Genomic DNA, 26,293 nt, shown 5'->3' on the forward strand with positions numbered 1-26,293 from the left:
GTGTCTGAGAACATTTGCATTGTAAATTATTCTGTATTTGGTACAATTTTCAAATGACCTCAAAATTCCAGGGAACTTTTTAGGGAGGCCTGGGGAACCCAAGGGTTCCTAGGAACCTGGTCGAAAAACACTGCCCTAAACAATAGCACTCTGATGCTTAATACTTATCATTAGTAGAGATAGAGTCATCTTGCAGCAGCACTGCCATCATTTGCTCAAAATTAATATGATGCTCAAGTCAGGTCAATGTTTTGATGCCATAATGTCGCCCGCTGCAGTTCAGACAGGCAGCAACAGTGCTGTCTACTTGGCCATTGTTCTCAAAGTGAATGTGTACAGTCCTGCAGTACAGTATGTGCCTCTTACGTTACAAAAACCATCTTAAGAAAAAGTAATGGAATATATATATGTATTTATTGTCAACCCTTTACAAATATCCCACAGTAATTATTAATCTACTGTATCTAATATCTAGCTATTTTTGCACCAGCTTTCCCACTAAATAGAGACCTATTTGTAACACTCAAGACAGGACACATTTCCGTCCTTCAAAAACAGTTGTCACTGCAGTTATCTGCAAAAGAGCTATCAAGTTCCAGACAAGCTGAATTATATTTGCTTGTGGCAGAATAAATATTTGACCCAGCTCTGGACAAAAAAAAATATTGGATTATAGTCCTCTATCGCTTCTAGCAACATAGAGCGGCGTTGTTAGTATGATAAACAGTTCTGTCCAATTTCCTGGGCTAAAACATTTCCAGCCTTTTTTTTTTATCTGTCTGTAAAAAAAACAACCCCAGTGTCATGCCTAAAATCTGCTATCCCCAGGTACCCAAGTGCTCAGAAGGATAATTACCTTGTCATCTTTGTCATCCTCCTCTTCCTCGTCCTCTAGCATGTCCTCCACTACCTGCGGACACAAACAGCACACATGTCACTATATCACAGAGGGCCGAGCTTTGCTCTTGTCAGTTTTAAAAACAGAAACGTTGGGATTGGAGAAAAAAACAAAAAAAACGTCATTAAAATACAAAATGAAAGACAAAAAGGCTGCAATTTAAGGACAAAACCATTCATTTCCGAAGTGTGAATCTGCCAAGGTGCCTCTGGTTTTGGGAAAATAAACGAACCAATCGCAAGACAAGAAATGTAATGTTCCAGTTGCCCAAATCAAACATTATATTTGTACAAGCTCCCTTTATTTTGCCTTTTGCTTCGGCCCTGAACTCCACTCGCTGGTTTTTGGATTTGTTTATTTATGAGAAACGTGGTCACTGACGGGTCCAACAATTGAAAGGGAAGTCTATGAATTGCTTGCTGTATTTGCATTGCCGTAACACAGGCATGGCTACACAGGCTGATTAATGCAGAGAGATTAGGGGTCTGCGTATCAACCTAGAGAAACGTGTATCTTGACCCTGCACTATGTATTTTGGAGCAGAGCATATTGCATATTGTGGAACAGTTTCTTACATCTGATGCAGAATTATTGGATTTACGCCAGTTCAGATATGGAGGATTTTGTGGGGCAAATAAAAGGGAAATAGAATGGAGCACAATGTGATACATGTCATTATAATCTGTGCAATATGTAACTCTTACCCACCTCCTGCTACTGACACTCCCCAAGGAGCAAGCAGGGCAGACGGGGACATATTGAAGCAAAATGCTTTGATGCATAGGGGCAGGATGAAAATTCCCTCTGTTTTGCACCAAAACTGCCTTGATACATACAGACTCTAAAGCTCTATGGCAGTAAGGGACTAAAGCTAAAAACTGACACACTAATTGTGCTAATTTGCATGTCCACAGTATTGATAACTGCAGTTTAAACACTTCTGGGATCATTTAGTAATGTAGTAATGTACTCTGTGCTTCTGTGCAAGCAAATGGTGTTAATGAGCACTACATTATATTATTATTATTATTATTATTATGGTGTTTGAGAATAGGAAAAGGGTAATTAAACTTGTGTGGATGGATTTATTTTTTGCCTTTGTTAATTTGTAGATTATATCATCATAGGAATTCCTGTAATGCTTTTATTCTGTGTGCAATCCTTACCAATCGGAATATGAACAGAATACACTGGAGTATTATGTACAGTATATATTTGTGCTGAAGACCTTCTAGACGTATCTTCGATTATGAAAGTCACAGGGGAGAGTGTATACAGACGAGTGCTTTCACTTGTAAGTTACGCCAGACTGAACACCGCGGTTTAATAATTTAACCTTTTCCGTGTTGAAGGTGTTGGTAACCCTCAATGCTGGAGGCATTTCACAGTATTTCATGTTGAACGTTTCCCATATTGGAGATCGTTGGGATCAGGGGGACGTGTCACCCCCTAAAATATAAAGGGGGACATACCCCCATTTTAATGTTGGAATTGTCCCTCCCATCTGGGCCGCACAACAAGACAAAAGGGAAGCCCCCTTCTCGTGGCATCCTTCACTGTGCTGCGCTCCGGTTAGTCTGCACTAATGGGGTTAAAAAAAGAATTCAAGATGGCCACCGGTGTGAGCCTGACCCCGGTGGCCATCTTATTTTCCCAAGACAAGAGGGAAATATATTGGTCCAGAGGTCTCCAGAGCTGTAAGTACAATGGTTCAGCTTGGTTCAGATTTTGTTTTACCCCCCAAAAAGGATTCCTTTGAATTGCTGCTCAAAATACACTCACATGGTGCATCAGCCACTGATGGTGAAACACTTGCATCGTTTGTGCTGCAGGGATTATTACGTAAATCTCAATAACATATATTTCAGCATGCAATATTCTTTATCCTGAATAAATAATACACATGCGAAGGGTCCTGGAAATATTACTTGTAGTTATCGGCGTTCATTTTGCAAGCTTTCCTAAACATTTGGAGCTTTTGGTCCTTGAACAGAATTTTATATATGAGCAAGGGAGCGATTCATGTTTAATTGAAAAAACAATAAATGATACTTTCATAATGTTTACATGTCATGTACAATTTATCCTTTTTTTCTTTATTGGCATTGGGCCCAAAACTATGTTTCCAGTGGTAATACCTCAGTCATGTCAAGATGTTTGTGAGGTCTGACCTGGAAGTGCTTCCTGGAGGTCACGGTCATTTAATGTACTCTGTTACGAAATCTCATCAAGTCTAAAATGAACGTTTATATGCATTTTTAAGTTGTACTCTCACTTTTTTTGGAGGAGATTAAAATGTCTTTTAACAATCCTTTTCAGAAGGATGTTTTCTTCTTCTAAACTGTAGTGGTATTTTAACTAAGTAACCATTTTTAATCATTGCAATGCAAATTTCCCTGGGACTTATCATAGATTGGAGAGCAAATTATACGATAGCAGCAGACATAGGGTTAAAAACGGTCAAACAGACCCTTAAATAATGCTAGGTAGGTAGTTAAAGTTCATTTGACTTCAGAACATAAATGTAACATCATCTCACTATTGATAAATAGTTTTCATTAATTGAGGTACATATAATAGTTTTGGAGATTTGGACTATAAGGCCTAGCAAATCCACACCAATAAAACCGAACTAAGTAATAATACCCTCAGATCAGGGCATTACCTGGCCATTAACTCTATGGGTAGAGGAGTTTAACCCACCCGGGGCTTTATAGGCCAGAGGGAATATTACTATTATAAGCAAAATCTGCTTACTCCACCAATGGCCTGTGAACGATCAACTAATTGTGCCCATATACCTTTCCAACCTCACAACTAAGAATGCCCATGGACATCCCCCCACACTCAAGTAATTGTGTGTCCAGACCACTAATCAGGCCCATGGAGCCTCCACTCTTGTTCAACTAATAATGCCAGCGGATCATCCCCCTTAAATAATTAAGCTTGGGGACTCCATCAATATAATCAGTCCTGTGGACTCATCCAATCGAACCTGCGGATCTCACCATAATTAGTCGGTTCCGTTAACACCTCCCCCACTCAACTATCAGACCAGTGGACCTCCCCACCTGCCGCTCAAATAATTAGACAGGTGGAACCCCCCTACTGATCACCAAGTTGGAAAGTCGATATTTATAAAATCACTGACCTGGGGGAATACGTCTCCTCAAGGGCTACAAACAGGTTAGGTTTCCTGCTTCATCCCTGCTTCAGTCTTCGACTGAGCCACTGATTGAGCCACCTGTGCTGAAGCAGGGATATCCTGAAAAACCTGACCTGTTGGTAGCTCTTGAGTACTGGAGTTGCCCGCCCCTGCTGTAGGTGATCAGAATTAAATTGGACAGCATAAGCAATTTTTAAAACAGAACCAAATAAATGTAAGTTCACTTTTGACGACACTCCAGTAGCAAAATTGTAGTAATTACTACAGTGGCAACAGTTTGATAAAATTGCCCCCATTCATTGTGCCTGTTTTCATTTGTTCCATCCAGGTGCCTTTAATAGGCGACTCTTTCAGACACTGGCTTCGGATGCATGCTGAGAAGCTGGCATGGTCTTTAAAGTCTTTCAAATACTTATCCAGGGAGCTTTACAGGCCCTGACCTGAAGGATAAATGCACTGGTTCACCTCTGTATGATAGATCAAGGATACACGCTTCACATTATAATGCAGTGTGCGCCTCCTGTCCATCTTATCTGTGGTAAGAAGGTTATTTAAATCACCTCTTAAGACCTTCAGGGGTAAAAAAAAAAAAAAAATGTGGTTCTTTCTGTGAAGCTAGTAAATGAAATGGCAGCCAGAGATGATCTTGTAGCTTGGCAATATACAAGGGGACTAGATGAAGTTATTTTTGTCACTGAACGTGGCTCTTTTTGTAACTGTTTTCATTGATCATTAAAGTGGAGAAACATTGAGTCTTCTGTCAGACCCCATAGAGTTAAGGAATGGTACAGTTCTTACAGTAAATGTAGTATGGAGCTGGCTGGGAATGACAGTTTCAGTGTTGACTAAAAGTGCAGGCTATTTTACCCACAAATCTACTGTACATTGATATCTGCTCCATTTACAAGAGGTTTTAACTCCACTTGTATATGAAAACAACAGACTAATATGTATTTTCAATGTTAACTGTAGATATAGAAAGATGAACACCTGGCACCTTTTTGTTGGGATAGTAAAAATATACAACAGTGTCCAATTCAGATTTGTAAGATTTTCTAAACAGTGCTAACCCTTTTTTTTCCACACGGGAGACACAAATTTGTACAGAGTTCCAGTCAGTCAGGAATTAATATGTATTTGTTTCTACATAATCATTGTCTTGGTGAGGATTCCTAGGGCTGCCAGTTATATTTGTGGCCAGTCCAATAACAAGAGCAATACAAAATCCTTGTTTGGACAGGAACTATAGACCTGTAAACAAAATGTCCCTCCAGCATGAGCCACCATTGTCTGCTGAAGGAGGCAGCAGTATGCTCCAGAATACTGTACATTGCGCCCTACTGTACCATCTCAGCAATTAGTTGCTGCTATTTCCTTTCTAGTCGCGCTTTTATATTCTGTTGAAGTGCGGCCATAAGGTAGAACGGAGGGCTAGCAGCATGTTGCCTGCATATGCAGTGTGTCATTCACAGCAGACAACACTCTTTTCCATAGGGCATCAATTTCTCAAGCAGCCAGGTGCCCGACAGGATCATTATAACTCCAAGGCCTTGCATCGTACTCCCTTGTAAGCCTCTTCACCAAGCCATCTTGTCGATCCTACTCTGCCCCCTCAGAAGAGCTCCCCAGCTGCTTTGGGTTCCTGCCTGTGACTGTAGTGAAGAACTATATATATTCAACTTAGCTTTTAGTGGGGATTTCAAAAGAAATAACATACATACGAGGGGAGGGTACAGAAATAATAATAATGGGGGGGGGGGGGTGTGCCTTTACATCACAGGGGTAAAATACATAGATTTTATTATATAGTTTGTACTTCACATAGATTATCATTGGACCTTCGATGGCATAGGAACCAGTCGGTGGACCACTGTAAGGCGCTTACTTACATTCCGTTCTATCGCACTGGGATGGAAGCTTAGACGGGAGGCAGGAACGAGGGGCCCTATGTGAGTGATGAACCCAAATTTACATGCGGACTTCCGGCTTGGCCAAGCCAAACATTTTGACATTTTTGTCATGTATCATTCAGCAAGCTGGTCATCTTTTCATCTGACAGATAAACCATACTTTATTCCTAGTGTTAGGTAATGTTAGTATTATATTTTGTTTCCAGAGGCTGGCTATCGTACATCTGGTAGCTGTAGCTATGCGCGTGATTACTGTCGTTTGTTTTCGGCTCGTGATAGGTTCTGGGGTGGCCTGTTTAAGAGAAAAAGTCATGGGTCCATGGGTATATCAGTGCTTAGGATTTGCTGGAGCAAGGTCAGCACAAATATTGTTAAATAAATATATAGGGTAATATTCAACTGTGCTTTAGATATTCAATTTATTTGGAACAATTGGCAAGCATGAGGGTGGCCCAAAATGTTGAGTCTATATTTCTAAAGAAGGGGGGAGAAAGTGCGTGCGGATTTGCACCAGAGACTTGAAGTCGATGACCTGGGGCAATCAGTAGAAAGGGGCATTTATTTATTTTGAAAGCAAAAAGGGACGATCTGAGGAATTACTGAAATGACATACACTGTATTATGGGGAATGAGAAATTACTGTGCCTTTTGTACTTACTTCATTCCATTTTACATGAGTCTGAACAAATTTTATTCCTAACTCAACTCCAGTCCTCAAGCCCCCCCCCCCCCCCCAACAGGTCAGATTGTCAGGATATCCCTGCTTCAGCACAGGTGGCTCAATCAATCCCTGCTTCAGCACAGGTGGCTCAATCAGTAATTGAGCCACCTGTGCTGATTGAACCACCAGTGCTGGGATATCCTGAAAACCTGACCTGTTGGAGGGGGGGGGGGGGAGAGAGAAAGACTTGAGGACTGGAGTTGAGCACCCCTGCACTAGAGAGTGGTTTTGGTCATCTCTGTCGGACTGCGGTCTACTCTAACCCTTTTAGTACTGGAAACCTGCGCCACCTGCTGGACGAAGCCTCTCAGGAACATACAGTATGCACACAGGGTGAAATGAGTACACCGTGTACAGTACTCCAGACAGCTCTCTCTAAAAGTACATATACCAAATTACTATTTTCTTAAAGCAAATTGGCTGTGCAGTTTTTCCCTTTAAATTGATGTTTTCCTATATCTCGGTTGGAATCAAGTAGTATTAATCAAACAAAGGAAGGGCACAGGGGAAATCAGACAGATTTAATGCAAGCAGTTAAAAGTGACATGACCTTCTGTAATGTCACTTGTCACAGACTTATATGCCACATACTGGTAGAAGGTCTTGAAGGAAACGGATGCTTGTTTCTGTTCCTTGAATGTAAAACTAATACAGATGACATTTTAAAATACATACAAAGACAGCACAAAGATATTGCATGTCATCTCTTTTATGGCCAAAGTGAAAGCATTTAAAGTATCAACCCTTCCCCCCATCCTTTTGTTGCAGTGTACCTGCACCATTTACTTTCCTTCCAATTGCAATGATTTAATTGTGAGCATGATGTCAAGTCATTATTTCATTACATCACTGTTTAAAGATCACATCAATAAATATTTTGAGTATAGAGAACCCTGACCAATAGGGGCGGGGGTAACATGACCATTGGCCCGAGGGACCCTGGAGGAAGGGGTTAACTGTGAGGGGAGGAATAGGAGGAGGGAAAGGGGTACGTTATTTAAGAGGTGGTTGCCTCTTTCTCTTCCTGCTCCCCAAAAGGTTCCTGCCCACCTCCCTCCTTTTGCAGGTTATGAAGGGTACATTTTATTGCATTAACTGTTGTATTGTATTTGTTGCATTTTGTTTAATGAATGATATGTATATTTAAAATAATTTTTAAAAAAATAGAAGGAATTATAGCTAAAAAAGGAAAGTGCAAAAAAAATGGTACTGTGAACTGACAAGGGTGTTTTTTGAAACGTGATGGTTGTTGGTGTCACGTTTGTCACAGCTGGAGGGGTGGTCAGTTTTTTCCAGCTTGGTAGTATGGAGGAATGTTAGGGGTTCAAGGCCTTAAGTTGTCCTCCTAAAAGGGACCGCGGGGGTTCTGGAAACAAGAGTGCTCACGGGGCCAAGAGCAGCGGTGAGCATGGTCAGATTGACAGGTTTTGGGCTACGTGCTGACTAGGGCCAGGGATATTGGGAACCCAAATTAAATAAAAGGTGTCTGTGTTTATTGAGGTTGGTGGAAGGGTCAAAAGTCGTTGTCCAAGGGTTGTGGTTTCTAATTCTATATAGCAGAACCATTGACATGTTTGTACTATGAAGTCATGTATTTGTTCCTGGAGATAATAGAATAGTTTAGATGTTACCTGCCACATGTCTTAGTATTTTGTACCTAAATGCCAACCTTGTGCACAGGGCATTACAGTAAGAGCGGGGAATGATTGTCTCATCTACAATCAGAACAATAAGCAGGAGTATAAATATAAGGAAAAAGGAATTCCGCCCAAAAGAGATTATAATCTAGTGATAGCAACAGTAGGAATAAATATAAGTGCAAAGTTTATAGCAGGGAATGTGGATTCATTTGTTGCGCTAAAGTTGTAGGTTTTGGAAGTTGCATGGTCTGGAAATGCTTCCTTTAAAGGGCGGCTTTTCAGCTGGAAATGGGAAAAGAGTGTGAGCCTGACAAACACAATCAAAAGAGAGTTCCAGAGAAAGGGTGCAATAAGTGAGACAGGGTTTAAGCAGAAATGTGAGGGAGAGAGAAGGCAAGAGAGCAAAAGAGTGCAGATCTGTGAACGAAAGTAGAACAGTATATTTGGTATTTAATGCAGAATGATATGGGAATTTTGGAAGAGTGAAATCAGAGACTGATATGGGGGATTGTAAATAAAAAGGGCATGCATAAAACGGGGGAGTGTTTTGTTGGGTGTGACTGGTGCGGTTGTACTGTAGCGTTCAAAGTGAAACCCAGTGAACTCACTCACATAATTTCTCATAGATCTTAAACACACCAAGCTCATTGCCCCTCGGACTGCGAAATAGCAGTAACACTTGAGAGTATTAATAAACCCACTACACGTCAAACCCACTTAAAACCTAAAACATAGCTTTACAAGCTCCCGACCTCTGTAGTTAATTGAACTCATTCCAGTGTTACAAAGGAAAAGCACATCAGAAGACGAGCTTGAAAAATGAATGTGCCCACTACACTTTTGTAGACACAACCATGCTCCGTTTTCCTCCTCGTTCTAGAAGGAGATCACGGCACAGTACAGATGTAGTAAGACACAAGCAAAAGTCTGCTGCGTTGTGGCAGTGCCTGCCGCAATATTGTTACCGGGGGACCATGCTTCTCATTTGGACTCCTCGCAGAGTTAATCCTTTGGTGCTGCGACCACTGCGGCCGCAGCACTAAAGACGTTAAGGCTGCGTCCAGGGTCAGCGCTTATGCGCTGACCCGTGCTGAGGTGCGCTCACACTCGGCACTGAGCCCCTGCAGCCGTAATGAGAGCGGCTTTAGCAGGGGCTCGCTTCCGCAAGTGCGCGGAAGCGTAAGTCTTACCAAAATGTTAAATTCAAGCGCTCAAGGGAGCGCAGGGCCGGTTACGCGAGCGGTTCGCCCAATGAGGGCCAACCAGCTCCGTGATGTCACTGGCCCGCCCCCCGACACGCCCCCGGACGGCGCGCGGACCAAGGCGCCTCAGCACGGCTGCAGTCCTGTGGACGCAGCCTTAGTCTTGCTACATCTGTATTTGTTTCAATTGTGCTTTAACCATCCCTCAAGCCAGCTTAACCGAAAAAAAGATACATTACTAATACACTATTAAAAGCTTCTGTGTCAGCCGTAGTCATTTAAAAAAAACTGAAAGCAGAAATCCTCTACTTCACATTGTTTCTGGCGTTCCCCCATATACTAGACTTGGCGGTCCCTCAGAGCTACACTCTGGAAACACTCAACTGAAATGTTGAACATTTTTGTGTGTCATGTTTCTCCCATTCTCCCCCTCAACTCTTGTGAAAGGGGGGAGAAAGTGAGTGTCTGGTTGCTGCACGATATTACGAAGCAGTTGTGGCTACTTGCATGTTTTTGCACTCGGCCTCAATAAATTATAGTGGGTATGTCCTATATTATCAGCGGGAAAGGAAAATAGAAGTGCAAGATAGAGGTCCAACATTCAACAAGAACACTAAACACCCAGTACAGAACTGCACCTGTGAAAGAGGGCAGCAGGAGGGATTTCCTGACAGAGTATCTCTCATATTGAAAGTTCTCGCGAGCAGGGCACTCATTACCTTTTGTATCTGTTTGTGCATTCTTGTCCCTAGTTGTGTGTAACTGTTTATGTAATTACCAAATCCCTGTACCCCCATTGTACCACGCTGCTGAATATGTTGGCGCTTTACAAATAAAAGCCTAATAATATTGTAGCTTGCTGAGCCTCTCCAAGATGATTAGGCTAATGTATGTTTTAATATGATAAAATAAGCAAACCATACTTCCCAAAGGTATTATATCTATATATATATAAACCTGAGTGCCTCTTTAGGGTTTCTTTTTCTGTTCTTTACATATTATTCTCTTGCCCTGAAGCACCGCTGACAAGTTAGATTTTACTTTTATTAGCCGGCTTTATTAGGTTACCTTGATTGTGAGTCAGAGTGTACGCGGTTTCAAACTCTTTCCCTCTACATAATATGTGTATATATGTAGCCCCCGGTCCAGGTATTTTAACACACTTGTTGGTTACCTTGTGAAATAATTGATTGGGTGTCTGTGTCTGCGTGAGGAGCGCAGGAACTGTTTCTGAGAAGCAGCTGGAACAATAGAAGCAATTCCTGCTGTATGTTACTTAAGACAAACTATTAGTGAGTCCATCATCACCTTTGTCACTACAAAGTATTGAACTTTTTCAAATGAAAACATTAAAACAATAATGTGAAAAGGAAAAAATATAGTAGAAAATGTAATCTTTAATATTACAAATACACATTACCACTCTAAACCAGGACCTACAACAATTTTTTTTTTCTAAAAAGCACCCACACTCAATATAAAATACAGGTGCGCCGACGAGTATTCTAAAACTTGCCTTGGAAAATCTGGGGCTGTCACCAACAAGACCCAGGTGCATGTTGGGTACATTCTGCAACATTTCAGTGACATTTCTGCAGAAAGACTAATGGCCCATCGGATTAACACAGCAGGGGTCCCTGACAGTCCCATTCAGTTTGAATGCACTACAGAGGGGGCAGTCCCAGTTTGAATGGGACTGCCAGGGACCCCCACTGTGTTAATCCGATGGGCCATTAGTCTGTCTACAGAAATGTCACTGAAATGTTGCATCATGTACCCAGCATGTACCTGGGTCTTGTTGGTGATTGCCCCAGATTTTCCAAGGCACGTTTTAGAATACTCGTCGGCGCACCTGTGTAGGTCTGCTTAGTTGTGTTCAAGAATGACTAAGAAACCATCATATGCTACAATATATTGTACGTCACCAATAGTTATGCAGTGTCATTGTTTTTTTTCTTCCTAGGGTGTAGAAATAAACACTTGCTGTAAACAGCTGTTTATCTAAAGATTGCTATGCTGCTTTAGCTCAAAAGTAAAGTTGAAAGTGAGTAGCACAGAGCTGCCTTATGCTGGAATCACTTAATTTTTAAATAAGCCCTACAGTGAAGCTTTCATTTAATGAGATGTACCAACGTAAATTATTAATAAAATGAAAAAGAATGAAAGCCTTTAAATTAAATGACTTAAATCTACATATTGTGCTTCATGTTTCTGCAGTGTACACCATGAAAGCAGATGTTATTATTTGGACATGTTACAAACCACACTGACATTTCCAACCCGGGTGTACAAAGCAGTTTGACTGGAAATGCTTTCTGCGGCTTGCTCTGGAGTTCATTAGGATCATTCTTCTAACTTTGCATCCACTAACCGCAACATGTGTTTGTGTGTCATTGGATTTACAACGCTTATGTGTATACTGTACATGTCATGAGGACGTATTGAATATCGATGGGCTGGGGATGCTGAAAGCTACCCTCGTTTTTCAGGTCAATCTATAGCACCTTCAGGTGAAACTACATAAGCCTTTTGTCAAACAGCTTTCTGCAGCTGTGTTGAGGTGCATTGTTATGACCTGAACATCTGCTTTTTTTTCTCTTACAAATCTGACCTGTGTTTTTGGGACTTTATAGCATGAAAGACTGTTATAAATTGTGATCCATTGCACAAGCATAATCACGCATTAGAAAGGAATAGGGGATGTGCATAATAGTAGCACCTCCTCCACAAGCAAAGTACTAGGTACCTCTCTTGCTGACCCCTTTGGCAGCAGAGGGTTTAAGGCAATAGCCTTTGGCGTTGGACATCTTGATGGAAATCCAGAGCAACTGTGTGTGACCTTAGCAAAATCACTTTAACTTCCTCTGCCTAATGTTTGCACGGATTCCCTATACTGTATGTGATATATATGAGTACATTATTCCACAGCTCCTGTTCTGTAGTATCATTGTATTCACTTCCATAAGTCACATCTCTGTATTAAGATAAACGTTGCTTTCAGAAGAACAGCCTCATTTAAAAATCCCTGTCTGATGGTGTTCCAGGAACAAAAAGGAGATCTAATAAACGGATTGATTTGAAATGCAGTGAACATACAAAACAATACTTTCTTACTATAATTTGAAACATATAAAATGTGACCTTGGTGTATCGCAGCTAACACAATCATCAAGATAACCAAACCACTAGATGTAATAATAATTAGTGTGAGAGCCTGGGAAAGAAGGTGAATATATTGAAGTACAAAACATAACACACTATGAAAAAAAGCATTATTATTGTGCTTTACTGCTTTAAATGGCCTGATTTTGTCATTGACACTCAAATACACTTGTGTGCAGAATACATTTCTCCTGCTGCTTAGTGACTATTGTAATTCACTGATTTTTTTAATAGGAGATGTGGCTTTAATGTGGACATCTGATGACTTCTGATGAATGGCACTTATTGCATAAAGCCTGATGTTATCAACAGCTACGTTCCTATTAACGTTGCAATAGGCATTTCTGTAACGCTTTTAAAGTAAATACTGTTGTGTGAAGGGAATGACGTGTAACCTTTGGACTAATGTCAGCTCGATATTCACATAGCGCTCAGCTGCTCAAGCATTCCAAGAACAAACCATAGCTAATTCAGGTTGTGTCATTAATTTGTGTACCTATAAGTATATGCCATAAGCATTATTTTCCAAATATTGCTATCTGATGACCTTAAAACATCACCCTTGCAGTGCTGAAGGAGTCAGCAGCACATCCCAATGCACAAAAAATACTGCACTGGGCTTTTATTTGATTACAGCAATTCATATGCATCTGCAAATGTATACTATTTGTATGCATTTGCCTTGAAAATATTGATCATGTTTTAGATACAAGGTACTGTACTTGTGCGAAAATAAAAAATGAAACCCCATAGCAAAAGAAAAAAGTGCACAGACGTGTCAGTGTTATGCTTGCATCACTTTCTGGCCTTCCAAGCAGTATTTATTATTATCATCTCTATTCTAAGTTGCATATTCAAAGTTGCATATTCAAGTAGTAGATTTGAAACACCTATGTTCTGGCATCTGCAAGCACTTCCATATTTGGATTGGCTAAATCACCTCAAATGGAGCTATTTTTCTCTGCTGCAAAATTACTCACATTTTTCTTTAGCGTGTGCATTTGACCTGATGGCCATTTTAATTGGAGAAACAGTAATGAATAAGGGAGGAGCTATAGAGCTACTGTAGGTTGTTAGTCTTCAATACACCAGTTTCTGGGTTCAAATCCTCCCTGGACCATTAGCGTGTCTGACATAGGATAAATCACTTGTCTCTCACAATATTGTAACCGAAGATCTCTATCGTAACGTACGAAATGTATCAAAGTTCAAATGAACGCGTGTATATGCTGGAGTCTAAGTGTGAACAATGTACATTTCCTAGTAAAATATTTTAGTCAACAAATTATTTTGTAGTGTTTTTAATCACTGCAAATCTAGAGTTACCTTATATATGTTTGTGCATAATTCAGTATATATATATATATATATATATATATATATATATATATATATATATATATATATATATATATAATGCTCAATGCAGTAAATATTGCACATTTACAGTAAATCCATATTTTTTTATTTGTATCACTTAATTTAACAAGTCTGATTAGCCCTTTGTAAATGTGTTTTCAATTACCACAATAGCTAATGCAGTTCTGTGCTGTTGCAATGCAAACTACTTACTATTTTATTTTACATATACAGTACAGTGTATCCAGAAGCAACAGTAACACTTCCACTAGGATTAAACACACAAACATTATCTGTGTTACAGTGGTAATCCCCCATTTATTATCACTCAGAGCAGGGGTGCGCAAACTGGGGGGAATGCCCTTGGATTTTCCTGGGGGGGTGGGGGCGGTTTACAGAGGCCCCACGCTCTTCCCCAAGGCATTTAAATGAAATACCGGGGGAGACATGAAGCCTCTGTAACTTCCCTTACCTGCTCTCAACCAGCTCTTCTATCTAGACTGAACTCTTTTTTTTTTTTACAATTATTTCCCTTTTCTTTTTCTCCAAGGACACCTTCCTTTCTACATCATATTTCAACAATGATTGCCTGAAATCCATTTACATGGAACCCATATAAGCAAATGTCCTGCTGTTCACACAGCTTTTAAGCACAGCATGGGGTTAGATGCAAAGCCTGTCAAACCACTCACTGACATGTAAATGGATTTCAGGCAAAAGGTGACACATTGTGTGCTCATTTGCATGTAATTTCCCAGAATCCCTTGCTGCAGTGGAAGCACTGTATGCTTGGCGATAATGGTGAAAGGCAGGGTTGCAGACCTGTCTAAGACATGTGAATGTGCTCACAAGTGATATTGTTTATTGGCTATATGCTAATGGTGGAGTTTTTTTGTCACCTTTTGCACCCACCATAACTTAAAGTGTGTGTGTGTGTGTGTGTGTGTGTGTGTGTGTGTGTGTGTGTGTGTGTGTGTGTGTGTGTGTGTGTGTGTGTGTGTGTGTGTGTGTGTGTGTGTGTGTGTGTGTGTGTGTGTGTGTGTGTGTGTGTGTGTGTGTGTGTGTGTGTGTGTGTGTGTGTTATATATATATATATATATATATATATATATATATATATTCAGAATATTAAGCAGTGCCTTGCTGTATATTCTAGTAGATGAAATCAGTATAACCATGCATTCCTTCTTTATGTAGTGTGCAGTATGATGGCTAAATTAGTGTCTAATACACTTGTAATATTTATAGTGCCAACACTTAGTTAAGCAACCTTTATGTAAGATTTATGTTGATTTCTTCATTTCTCATTTAATGGCGAATTATAAAGACCATGTTTCATAAAGATAATTCTCCATTTAAATTCATCAGCCCATTAAATATTAAAATGATGTTTCTTATGCAGTCTAGAACAAATTTGTCCGGCTTCACCGATTATTTGCACTCATAAAAATTAGGCCTGATTAATAAAATTTAAATGCTTGATTAAGTTGACATTTTCATGTTTCACTTCTGATTTATGAAAATGATTCAGTGTTCGAGCCTCTGCATTAAAGGTGCTGCACAGTGGTTTGTATTATTTTTTCCTTTGGTGCAGTGGATACCTTTTTATATACACTAAGAAATGATTTGCTTGCCAAATAACTAGAGTCACTCAACAGACAACCTGGGTTTGTCACAAATGCTGCCACCGGTTTTTGCAATCTAATAGAGCGCAGAAACACGGCATATTGGGTTACTTATGACCTAAAAAAATAAATGCTAAAAGGTTTATGTTCAGAGTTCTGTTCAGGGAAAAAAACTATAAAACTAAAACTGATATTCAAAAATGTTTAAGTATTAGAATATAGCTTACAGTATATGGACAGGGAAAAAAAAAGGTTTGGAAACACACTTTTTTTTAGAATCTGATTGCCAAGCATAAAGAAGCTTCAGTTGTTGATTTAAATATATGTAAATAATAGTAGTTGAGAATCTCAATACACTGAAAGTGTTAAAGCAACATTACATATTAAGACTCCAACACTGATTGCCAAGCACTTATGTACAGCTTCTTCTGTGTGCAGAATAAAGACCCCCAAAAACATTGTGTTACTTCCAATAATTGCAGCTTATTGTACATTATCCAAGACTGTTGTGCTGTGGGGATGAATTCTGCTGTAGATTATTACCGTGCTTTAGAGGGCAGTTACTGTACAATTCAGCCATATGCTCATATCTAATAAAACCTCCAACATTGCTACAATCATAATAGCAGGAACTATCTGTGACTGCTATCTAGTTTATGCCTGTGGCTAGCAAACTGAACAGCCAGTAAAGATATTAAGATGTCTCTATTTTTGGCACTGCACAATACTTCTCTGCTGCTGTATCATGATGTTACTCCAATTAATTAAAATATGTGCCTAAACTGGGGATTGACTGGAAAAATAAGATGTTCAAGACTGTTCCTAAATATATTGTGTGCTGCTGAACTATGAACAATCGTACATCTATATTCCTTATTATATTCTGCATTTATTTCTATGCTATTACAGTGTGCTGCACTGCTTAGCATTAACTGTTTGCAAAGAAACTCCCAGTGTATAAATACAGGAGAAAGAACACATTTCCATCATGCCCCCAAGTAGTTTATTATACCTCCGAATATACACTGTACATATCCCGCAGCAGAATTAGAAATTAATGGGGGGGGGGGGGGATTTTTCTCCAATGTAGACATTATTGTTTTATATTGTGTAACTATGTAACTATGAATGTTCTTTTGTAACTAATATATTTAGTGGTCTCTTTGCTTCAATGGAAATCTTGTGTAATTTTCTAAATATATAGCATCTAATACAATAGTTCTAGGAGACAGGAGGATGAATAGAACATTCGGAAGACTCACCGTATCCTGGGTCCTGTTCTCCTTCCCAGACATTATTAGGAAGTAGTTCCAAGCCAGTAACAGTAACAAAGCAAGTGGTATCATATACAGCTCGAAGTTCCAAACTACAAGGAGAAAAATCTGGGGAAATAAAAAATATGGCATTAAATTGTGCCGAAGAAATGTTATCATGCTGATCAATTAGTATAACAATATTTCCCCCCTAGCGCAGACAGTGTATGTAGCACTGTACATAGAATCAGGCAGACACAATAAGTCCCTGGCCCATACAGCTTACAATCTAATTTTGGTGCCTAAGGCACAGGGAGATAAAGTGACTTGTTCATGGTCACAAGGAGCTGACAAAGGGAATCGAACAGGGCTCAACTACTGCAAAGTCTGTGTTGTTATTTTTAGAATCATTATAGCTTTTATTATAGCCAATTAATCCAATATTTGCACTTGTCAATACATAACAATTATTCATATCAGTACAGTTGTCTTTGATGTATGCTAAGTCAATAACTTGATCCAGCAATTAAATCAAAAGAAATTGTCTCTGTTTAACATCCCAAAAGAATGAAACATGTTTAAGCATGTTAATAGTACAAATATTTTCATTCAATAAAAATTCCAATGTAAAAAAATTATATAAAATGAAAAAGTAATATACTTTTCATATAGCCCTACCCCGATGAGCTTACCATCTAAGTGGTAAGTGGGGAGAACTTACAAAGACAGGAGGTGTTCTGGTAAGTGCATCTGCAAGGGGCCAAGTTCAGTGCATATGAGATGTATAGTATCAGCCAGCGGAGCTATCCACATGCTTCATTAAAGAGGTGTGTTTTAAGAAAGCTCCTAAAGGTGGAGAGAGTGCCAGTCGCATATTGAGGGGAAGGGCATTCCAGAGGTGTGGGCAGTGAGTGAGAAAGGTTTTAGGCGGGAGTTGGCATTTAAAACAAAAGGTGTAGACAGAAGACATCCTTCAGCAGGACACAAGAATTGGGCAGGTGTGCAGCGAGAAATTAGGGCTGAGCTGTAAGGAGAGGCCAAAGAGTGTAAAGCCTTAAAAGAGAGGAGGATAATTTTGTAAATAATACAGGATTTAAGAGGAAGCTACAGTAGGAGAGGGATTGCAGCAGGAGAGACGCTGAGACAGAATTAGGAGAGAGCAAAGTGATTCTAGCAGAAGTGTTTAGGATCAATCAAGCCCTAATGTTCTCCTCACTAGAACATTTAGAAACTTTAACCCACAAAAGTTTCTGGCTATCCTCACCAGCTGCCCTTAGCACAGAATTGACTTAATTCCCGATCCCGATTCTGAGCTCGACTATTTCCAATCCGAGTTCTTAAAACTCTGCGATACCCATGCTCCACTACGCAGAATAAGATTACGGGGGGCCACCTGCCACAGGTTACAACTGACCTTATAGCGTTCTACCATTTCAGGGATGCCTTGTGGAAAAGCTACAAAGTAATTGGCACTACCAAGGATCTTAATAAGTACAGATGCCTGTGAAATATGTGCACAAGGCAAACAAGACAGGCAAAAGCCCAATATTACTCTGACAATCTTCACCAGAATACATCAAACCCAGCTAACTTCTGGAAGGTTATCAACAATATATTCCAGCCTTCTATCCATCAACAACCAAGTAATATCACTTAGGAGATACTACTCTGACAAATCCCAATGACATTGCAAATGCATTCAATGAATACTTTGTGGGGTGTGCTACTAACTTATTAGCGAAACGCAATCCAAACCACAAACATGAACCTCATTCTCCAATGCAACTACAACACACATCACTGCGAAATGCTCAAAAAACTAGATTGGTCAACACTTGAGTCTAGGCGCAAAGTTCATCTTTCCTGTCTTGCCTTGAAATACTTTCTGGGCAAGCTACCACCTATCTGAACAAGCTGCTCACCCATACCACATACAGAACTTATCATCTGAGATCTGACTCCAAAAGACTGTTCATGGTCCCAAGGTTAAGCAAAGTATCCGGCCGCTCCTCCTTCTCTTACCGTGCACCCCAAAACTGGAACAATCTACCAGAGACTCTCACATCCGCCACCAGTCTACGTTTTTTCAAAACTAAACCTGTCTCCCATTTTAATCTGGTCTGTAACTGTTACATACGCCTATAACATATATTATCTTTAACTGTGCATGCAAAGTCTTGTATATAATGTATAACCCTGTTCACTTATGTAGCTATGTATTTGTAACCATGTATTATTTGTCATCATAACTCTATGCCATGGGCATACTTGAAAACGAGAGGTAACTCTCAATGTATTACTTCCTGGTAAAACATTTTTATAAATAAATAAATAGGATAGATTGTAGGGGAGACAGGTGAGAGGCAAGAAGGCCAGACAGTAGAAGGTTACAATAGACTAGACGGGAGAGAATGAGGGTCTGTGTTAAAGCTTTAGCAGAAGAGCAACAGAGGAAAGGGTGTATCTTTGCAATGTTACAGAGGACAAAAACAACAGTTTTTAACTACATTGTGAATATTTATTTATTTATAAAAATGTTTTATCAGGAAGTAATACATTGAGAGTTACCTCTCGTTTTCAAGTATGTCCTGGGCACAGAGGTACAGTATAACAATACATGGTTACATTAAAAGAACAGGGTTATACAGTCAATTCACAGACTTTTCATAGACGGATAAAGTTGGAAAATTGGGATTGAAATAGAGAAGATTTAACATCACCAAACATCGGCGAACAGCAGCAAACGGCTCACACCCTTTAGCTGCCCTTCGACTGTCCCAAAGGCTGTCCATCTGATGATGTAGCGGAGAGAAATTCAGAGACTTTGGTCTGTACAGCAGATGTAACGTCAGGGGTTGAAATGTAAATTAGTGCAACATAAGCATAGAGGTGATATTGAACCCAAGAAATATGATACGGTCACATAGAGAGAGTGTGTAAAGAGAAGAGGTCCCAGGACAGACCCCTGGGGTATGCCCACAGAGAAATCAATAGAGGAGGAGGTGTTGGCAAACGAGTCACTGAAAGTACAATGGGAAAAGTAAGAGGAAATCCAGGATAGCGTTCTCTTATGGATACAAATGATATGGAGAATGCGAAAGAGAATAAGGTGGTGCACAGTATCAAAGGGTGCAGAGAGGACCAGTAGTATGAGAAGAGTGTAATGGCCCTTGTCTTTGGCAGCATGGAGGTAATTAGTTATTTTGGTGAGAGCTGTTTCAGTGGATTGAGCAGTGCGGAAACTGGATTGTAGGGGTCTAGGAGAGAATAGGTGGTGAGAAAATGGAGCAAGTGAGAGAATACAAGGTGTTCAAGGAGTTTAGAGGCAGAAGGGTGATAGTTAGAGAGACAGGTAGGGTCAAACTTGTTATTTATGAGTAACGGTATAACTGTTGCATGCTTGAAGGAAGTGGAAAAGGTAGTAGAGTAGTGGGAGCAGTTGAAAATATGTGTGGGTGTAGGGACTAGAGTAGGAGCAAGAGGTTTAAAGAGATAGGAGGGAATGGAGTCAAGAGGGCAGGTGGTAGAGGGGAGGAAGAGATCATCAATGACATTTACTTCTTTGTTACACAGGAAAAAGAGTAAAGGAAGGCAGGAGGAGAGTTAGGAAGAGGTGTAGAATGTGAGCAGGATACAGAGGGGATGACGTCCTGAATGGAATCCACCTTTGTCTTGAAATAGTCAGCAAAGTCCTCAGGTAAAATGGTGGAAAATAAACAGATAACAAATGGTGGTCTCAGTAGAGAGTTACAGACAGAGAAGAGTCAGCGTCTGTTAGGCCCGTGAGTCTTAATTAGTGAAAAAAAGTAGGATTGTTTAGCCTGGGAGAGGGTAGAGTTGAAACAGGATAGAATACATTTGTAGTAAAGGAAGTCAGGGAGATTTGGAGATTTCCTCCAGAGGCATTCAGAGGAGCGAGTCCAGGAATGGAGCAGGTGTGTTTGGCAGTTTAGCCAGGGTCTGGGGTTAGAATGGCAGAGAAAAAGAGGGGCATGTAGATGAAGAGAGGAGGATAGGGCAGAGTTGTATTTCATGACCAGTTTGTAGCGGAGCAGAGAGAAGAGAGGGAGGCGTGCAAGGTGGAATCAAGAGCTGGTAGATTAATAGAAAACAGGTCTCTGCAGAAACGAGGTGGAGAAGGGGAGAAGTGATGGAGAAAGTTATATGATGTGATGGTCAGAGAGAGGAGTGGGTAAAATAGAAAAATTAGAGAGAGAAAAGCTTTTTGTGAAAACCAGGTATAGGTAGTGGCCATTTTTGTGCGTGCTGGCTGCAGTCCATTGGAGGAGGCCAAAAGGAGAGGTTAGAGAGAGAAAGCGGGAAGCCCTAGGGAGAGAGGGGTCATCAATATGGCAGTTGAAGTCCCCAAAGAAAAGAACAGGTGGTCAGAGGAGAGTAAGAAGGAGAGCCAGTATTTAACGTGAGAGAGAAAGACAGAAGGGGAATGAGTAGACGTAGGTGGGCAATAAATGACCGCCATGTTAAGAGGGAGGGGAGAAAAAAGCTGGACAGTGTTAGCCTCAAAGGAAGGAAAAGAAAGAGAGGGAGGGATAGGAAGGGTAGTAGCAGTAGTAGCAGTAGTAGCAGATTGGGGTGGAAGTGGGGAAGCAGTGTTCACCCGAGTGGCAAATGCACACAACAGTATTTGTACTATTTATTGTGTCTGACTAGTTGGCTTTTTAGGGGGAAAAAAGAATAACAATTTTCAGATCTGATTCTTTGAAAGCTTGACAAAATAATATTGCTAAAATGAAGATACTGTTGATATATTATTGAAATGGACTGGTGGGGGTCTCTGGAGAAGGATTGAAAGTGATGTTCAGTTTCCATTTTGTAAAGTCAGTCATGTCCAGTTTCCATTTTGTGTGAAAGAATGTATGTGGAGTGTATGAGAGATTTCGCTTCTAAGTTGATTTACGACTGGGCCTAAAGTAACGCCCACATTCCTGGAGAGTGTTGGTACCAGGTACTATTCATTGCTGTTTTGAGGCCAGTTCTAACCAAGTTTAATGAGCTGTAAGATGATTGGTTTAAGAATTAAGGAGTGGTTAGTGTAATCTGCCTAGTAACAGTTTGAGACAAAGGAATCAAAAATGTACAAAGAGGCTGCCTGGACACTCCCTGGCAGAGAGAGTCTTGTAGAATTTTGAATGAGTATGATCATACTATACTATGTATTGAAATAAACTACTTATTATCAACTGTTTTGGAAGATTGACAAGCTTTAAAGACCATGTACATCTCTTCTTCGAGACAATATACTGTTTATCTCTGGCAAAAAAAATACATTTTGACGACAATGACAGATAGAACATCTATTAAAAATGTTTTTCTTGGTACAAAGAGTAGCACAACTTATAAAGATTTGGGTTTTTTTTGGCTGTCAGACTGATGCAGACTCCAGATAAAGACAACCCTGGCGCCTATTGACAGTTGTAAAGCCTTTCCCCTTCAATCTGTGTGCAAGACTTATTACCAAACCAGTAAGTCCCAAAGGCTATGAGCGCATGTCATGGAGGCAAAGGTAAGTCAAAAGGATAAAAGAACACATCTACATAGTGCATTGCATCTCAAGGGTCATACACCTACTGTACAGAAAGACTAAAGGACTTATTCAATAAGCTCTGAAGACACAGATCGCGGAAAAAACTCCTACTCAAGTCAATGGAAGATTTTTTTCCAATCATAGCGCAATCAGCGGCTTTAGAATTCATTGAAAAAGATCCTTAGTCAGTGTGGGCCAAAATCTCACCTCTGTGCATCCCCATGCAGTCTTTACGGCAGGGAAATGCTTCAACAATGCTTCAACAAATCCTGGTCATTTCCTAGTTATTTTGCTACTTGTCTAATTCTTCTTTCAATATATTTTCAATATTATACATTCTTAGCTTTAGTAAATAAGAAAACTGTCCTCATATCGTTCATGAACCAATTGTACTTTGTCTTCCCTGGTAAAAATATTGAAAGTAAAGGAACAGCAATGTGCCTGGAATGACAATGAGCTCACCATGCATTCAAGAACAGTTCAACCTATTTATATTACTGATTAACACTGAATAATTATTTAATACCAAAGACCTTCATCTCGCTGGTGTAGCAATGTCAGATGAACTGGCGAATGACGCAAATGTCAAGCTACTACAGCACGCCTAAAGGTTCTTTTGTTGGAAATCAGAAGTGATTAAGACATATTCTGATGCTGCAGCTTCTAGTAAACATACATAAAAGACATGAAGAAATTGCTTTTGCACAGCTGTACAGAATAATAAGTTATAACGATAGTAGTGATCACAGCATTTAAAACCAAGTCATCAACTATTTCACAGCAGAAAGAATCCTGCAGGGCATTCACGCACTGCAAGAAGAAAAAAAAATAGAGAAAGGTCCCTAAGGTAGTGAAGTGATTAAGCAATGATTACAAAGGGACAATAGCAAGGTGGAAAAAAAAGGTGCCTAATAAGATTTCTTTATTTGGATAGAACAGTGGTTTTCGGTCTGCGTCCCATAGGGAGGTCATCAGGGGTCAGAGATATTTTCATTGGTGAGTCACCGTAACTATTTTATTGCTTTATTTTATGTAATGAAAAAAAGCTCAAAAGTTTGAAAAAAATAAAAAAATATTAGCTTGAAGTGTTAAAGTTACATGTAACATCGGAAGATACAACGTGGTTAAAAAAAAAAAAAACTGGTCACATGTTTTCATGGTTCTAACGAGGTTGAAAACCACTGGGGAAAAGGCATTAAAAACGTATGCAGTGTGATAAAAGGTACTGTATGGTGTTAACCAATGGAAATGTAGTCAACCAATAAAAAAAAATCAATGCTATGTTCTATAATATTTATATTATGAAGGCGTACGTAGCCTTTACACATTGTTGAAAACAGGAAGGTAAGTTTCTTAAGATCTGACAACACTTTAAAAAAAATATATTGGACAATTGTGCCGCCAGTCTAAATGTCCTTTAAGGTTACATTGAAAGAAAATTAGGCTATATGCTATTAGACAGGGCAGATTCTTTTTTATTTTATCCTTTTGATTTCCACTCTTTCTTGGCTAATTTGATACTTTCAGCAGCTTTTTTTCTGTCAAAGATTCGTACAAAATCAAAAGCAACTTTTGAGTACATTTTGATAGCAGTTTAACCAAAGCACAGCAGTGTACCAGGTAAGAGCCATTGACCACACGACTGCAATGCAACCAGCCACAATTTTGGAAGCCATTTTTATGGCAGGTTGGTAACATTATTAACAGTTAAAGCATAAACACGTTGTGCTGCTTGTCACATTGAGCTATACGCCAAATGAATGCAACACAACTTATGTGTTTACATGGACTAGTTAGTATCTTGCTGCGATAAGACAGGAATGGTGCATTAAAAGAGCAGTGTCACCAATTCAGTCACTTTGAGACAGGTGGTTAACTAAGTAGCATACTGATCTAAACGCATCTCAAATGCAGAAATCTGTGCTTCTCTAAGGAAGTTATATTGGAATAACAGTTTCATAGCAGCCATCATATTGTAGCACAGCTCTTAAAAATATAACTGGGACACATTAAAGCTGTTCTGCAAAAGTACTCCAGGCAAATACAGAGGACTGCTAAATATTTATGAAACCTGCAATTGGTTACATAGTAGATTAGGTTGAAAAATGACATACTGTATGTCCATCAAGTTCAACATATGTTAAATTTAGGCAACACAAACTTATCCTATATGTGTATTTACAGTATATTGATCCAGAGGAAGTCAAACAAACAACCTCGGTGATACATTATCCAATGGTGACTCATAAGGGGAAACATGAATTCCTTCCTGACTCCAATAATGGCAATCAGATTTCTCTCTGGATCAACATCCTTCCTATGTTTACTTATTTGGTATATCCCTATATATCTTTTCTTTCTAAAAAGATGTCCAACCTTCTTTTGAAGATATCTATTGTATCTGCCATCACAGTATCCATGGGTAATCAGATTAGTGTCCTGAGTGTGAATACTTTTTGTCAAACACGGGTACCAAAACCAGTAATTGTTTGGTTGGGCATTTGCCCAAAATTGATTACCAAATTGGAGTAGTTATTGGGAGTCATTGACCCTAAAGACCTTGGATAACCTCAATGTGCATGGGGTAAGTGATCTGTTTTCCACTAACCCCTTGAGTGCCAATGAGTTACCTAGCCTCTCCTTCAGAAAGGCGTTATAATATGTTTCATTTAGCCTTTTAAATAGCCTACAGCATTTTAATCAGCTTTGGCTATAGGACAGTACAACATTCTTGTAGTGGAGGTGGGTGATGGGGATAGGTGCTTCAGATTCGAGATTGGTTAGGCGGTGGAGGTTTATTCCTTGTTTGCTGTGGGGGTTAGTAACGCATTGCTTAACAATATCTTCCTAGCATCTTTGGTACCCAATGGGGAGAATGTAATTCTAGTATTAGGAACACTTAATCACTTTGTAGCACTTATTTGCAAGCTAGCCATGGGTTGCATACGACAATGCACCACTTTGGTTACTAAGGAATTAATATATATAAAAGTTGATTAAATGTATTTAATACACTTTTATCATGTCTTGTGGGTATTCTTTCCTCAGAAGGTCACAATTTCCATTAATGTCTATTTAACGTATCCATATCTGTAACGCATATCACCAAAGGGGCTTACTCAGCACATCAATGATCTACCATTTTCTGTAAAAATAACGGAATTATACATTTTTATGGACTATATGCTTACTCATACAGTATGCAAATCATATGGTAAGGGGCTGGTCCCGGTAACGGAGCAGGTCTGATTTTCAGTCTTCAAGGTGAGGCTATTCGATGTGGTCTTTACCCTGGCTTTCTTCAGGGCATTGCGAGTAGGGGAGCTAGTTTTCGCGACTAAGAAAGGGGGAGGACTGTTGCAGTAGAGAGACGCAGTACTAGGGTCAGGTTCACTGCAGCTGCTCATTCACCGCTCCAAAACAGACCAGTTGGGCAGGGGCGCATGGGTTTCGATGCTAGGCTTGCCGGGGAGCAGGATTTGACCAGTACAAACAATAGGGACATATTGGGGCTTAAGACCTAGCGGGTGGGGCTGCTGCTCATGCATATGGTGTACCATTATCTAGATTTCAGTACCTGCAGGTGTTCGGGGCATGCCTGGTGCATTTGGGCTTGGAGGAGGCATGGTTCTGGACTCCCTCTTTCAGAATTGGGGCCGCAACAGAGGCAGCATGCGCAGGGCTCACAGGGGAGGTTATTCAAAAGATCGGGCGTTGGAAATCAGATAGGTACCGGTCCTACGTCAGGCCCGCTCTAACCGGGTGACAGGTCTTGCTGGTATGACTTTCTCACACCCGTTACAGATTCGAGC

General features: G+C 40.0%; 1 protein-coding gene across 4 annotated transcripts in view; it reads right to left on the reverse strand.

Annotated features, from left to right (window-relative positions):
- Positions 1-26,293, reverse strand: part of MCTP1 (multiple C2 and transmembrane domain containing 1) — an 862,717-nt gene that overhangs the window by 123,303 nt on the left and 713,121 nt on the right. For all 4 annotated transcript variants that reach the window (XM_075593230.1, XM_075593236.1, XM_075593222.1 and 1 more), the window contains 2 exons: positions 16,946-17,065; positions 857-910 (listed from right to left, as the gene is read on the reverse strand). In XM_075593230.1, the coding sequence (XP_075449345.1) occupies positions 857-910; positions 16,946-17,065 (174 nt within the window). The remainder of the gene's footprint in view (positions 1-856; positions 911-16,945; positions 17,066-26,293) is intronic.

The sequence above is a fragment of the Ascaphus truei genome, chromosome 1 (assembly GCF_040206685.1).
Source record: "Ascaphus truei isolate aAscTru1 chromosome 1, aAscTru1.hap1, whole genome shotgun sequence".
NCBI lineage: Eukaryota > Metazoa > Chordata > Amphibia > Anura > Ascaphidae > Ascaphus > Ascaphus truei.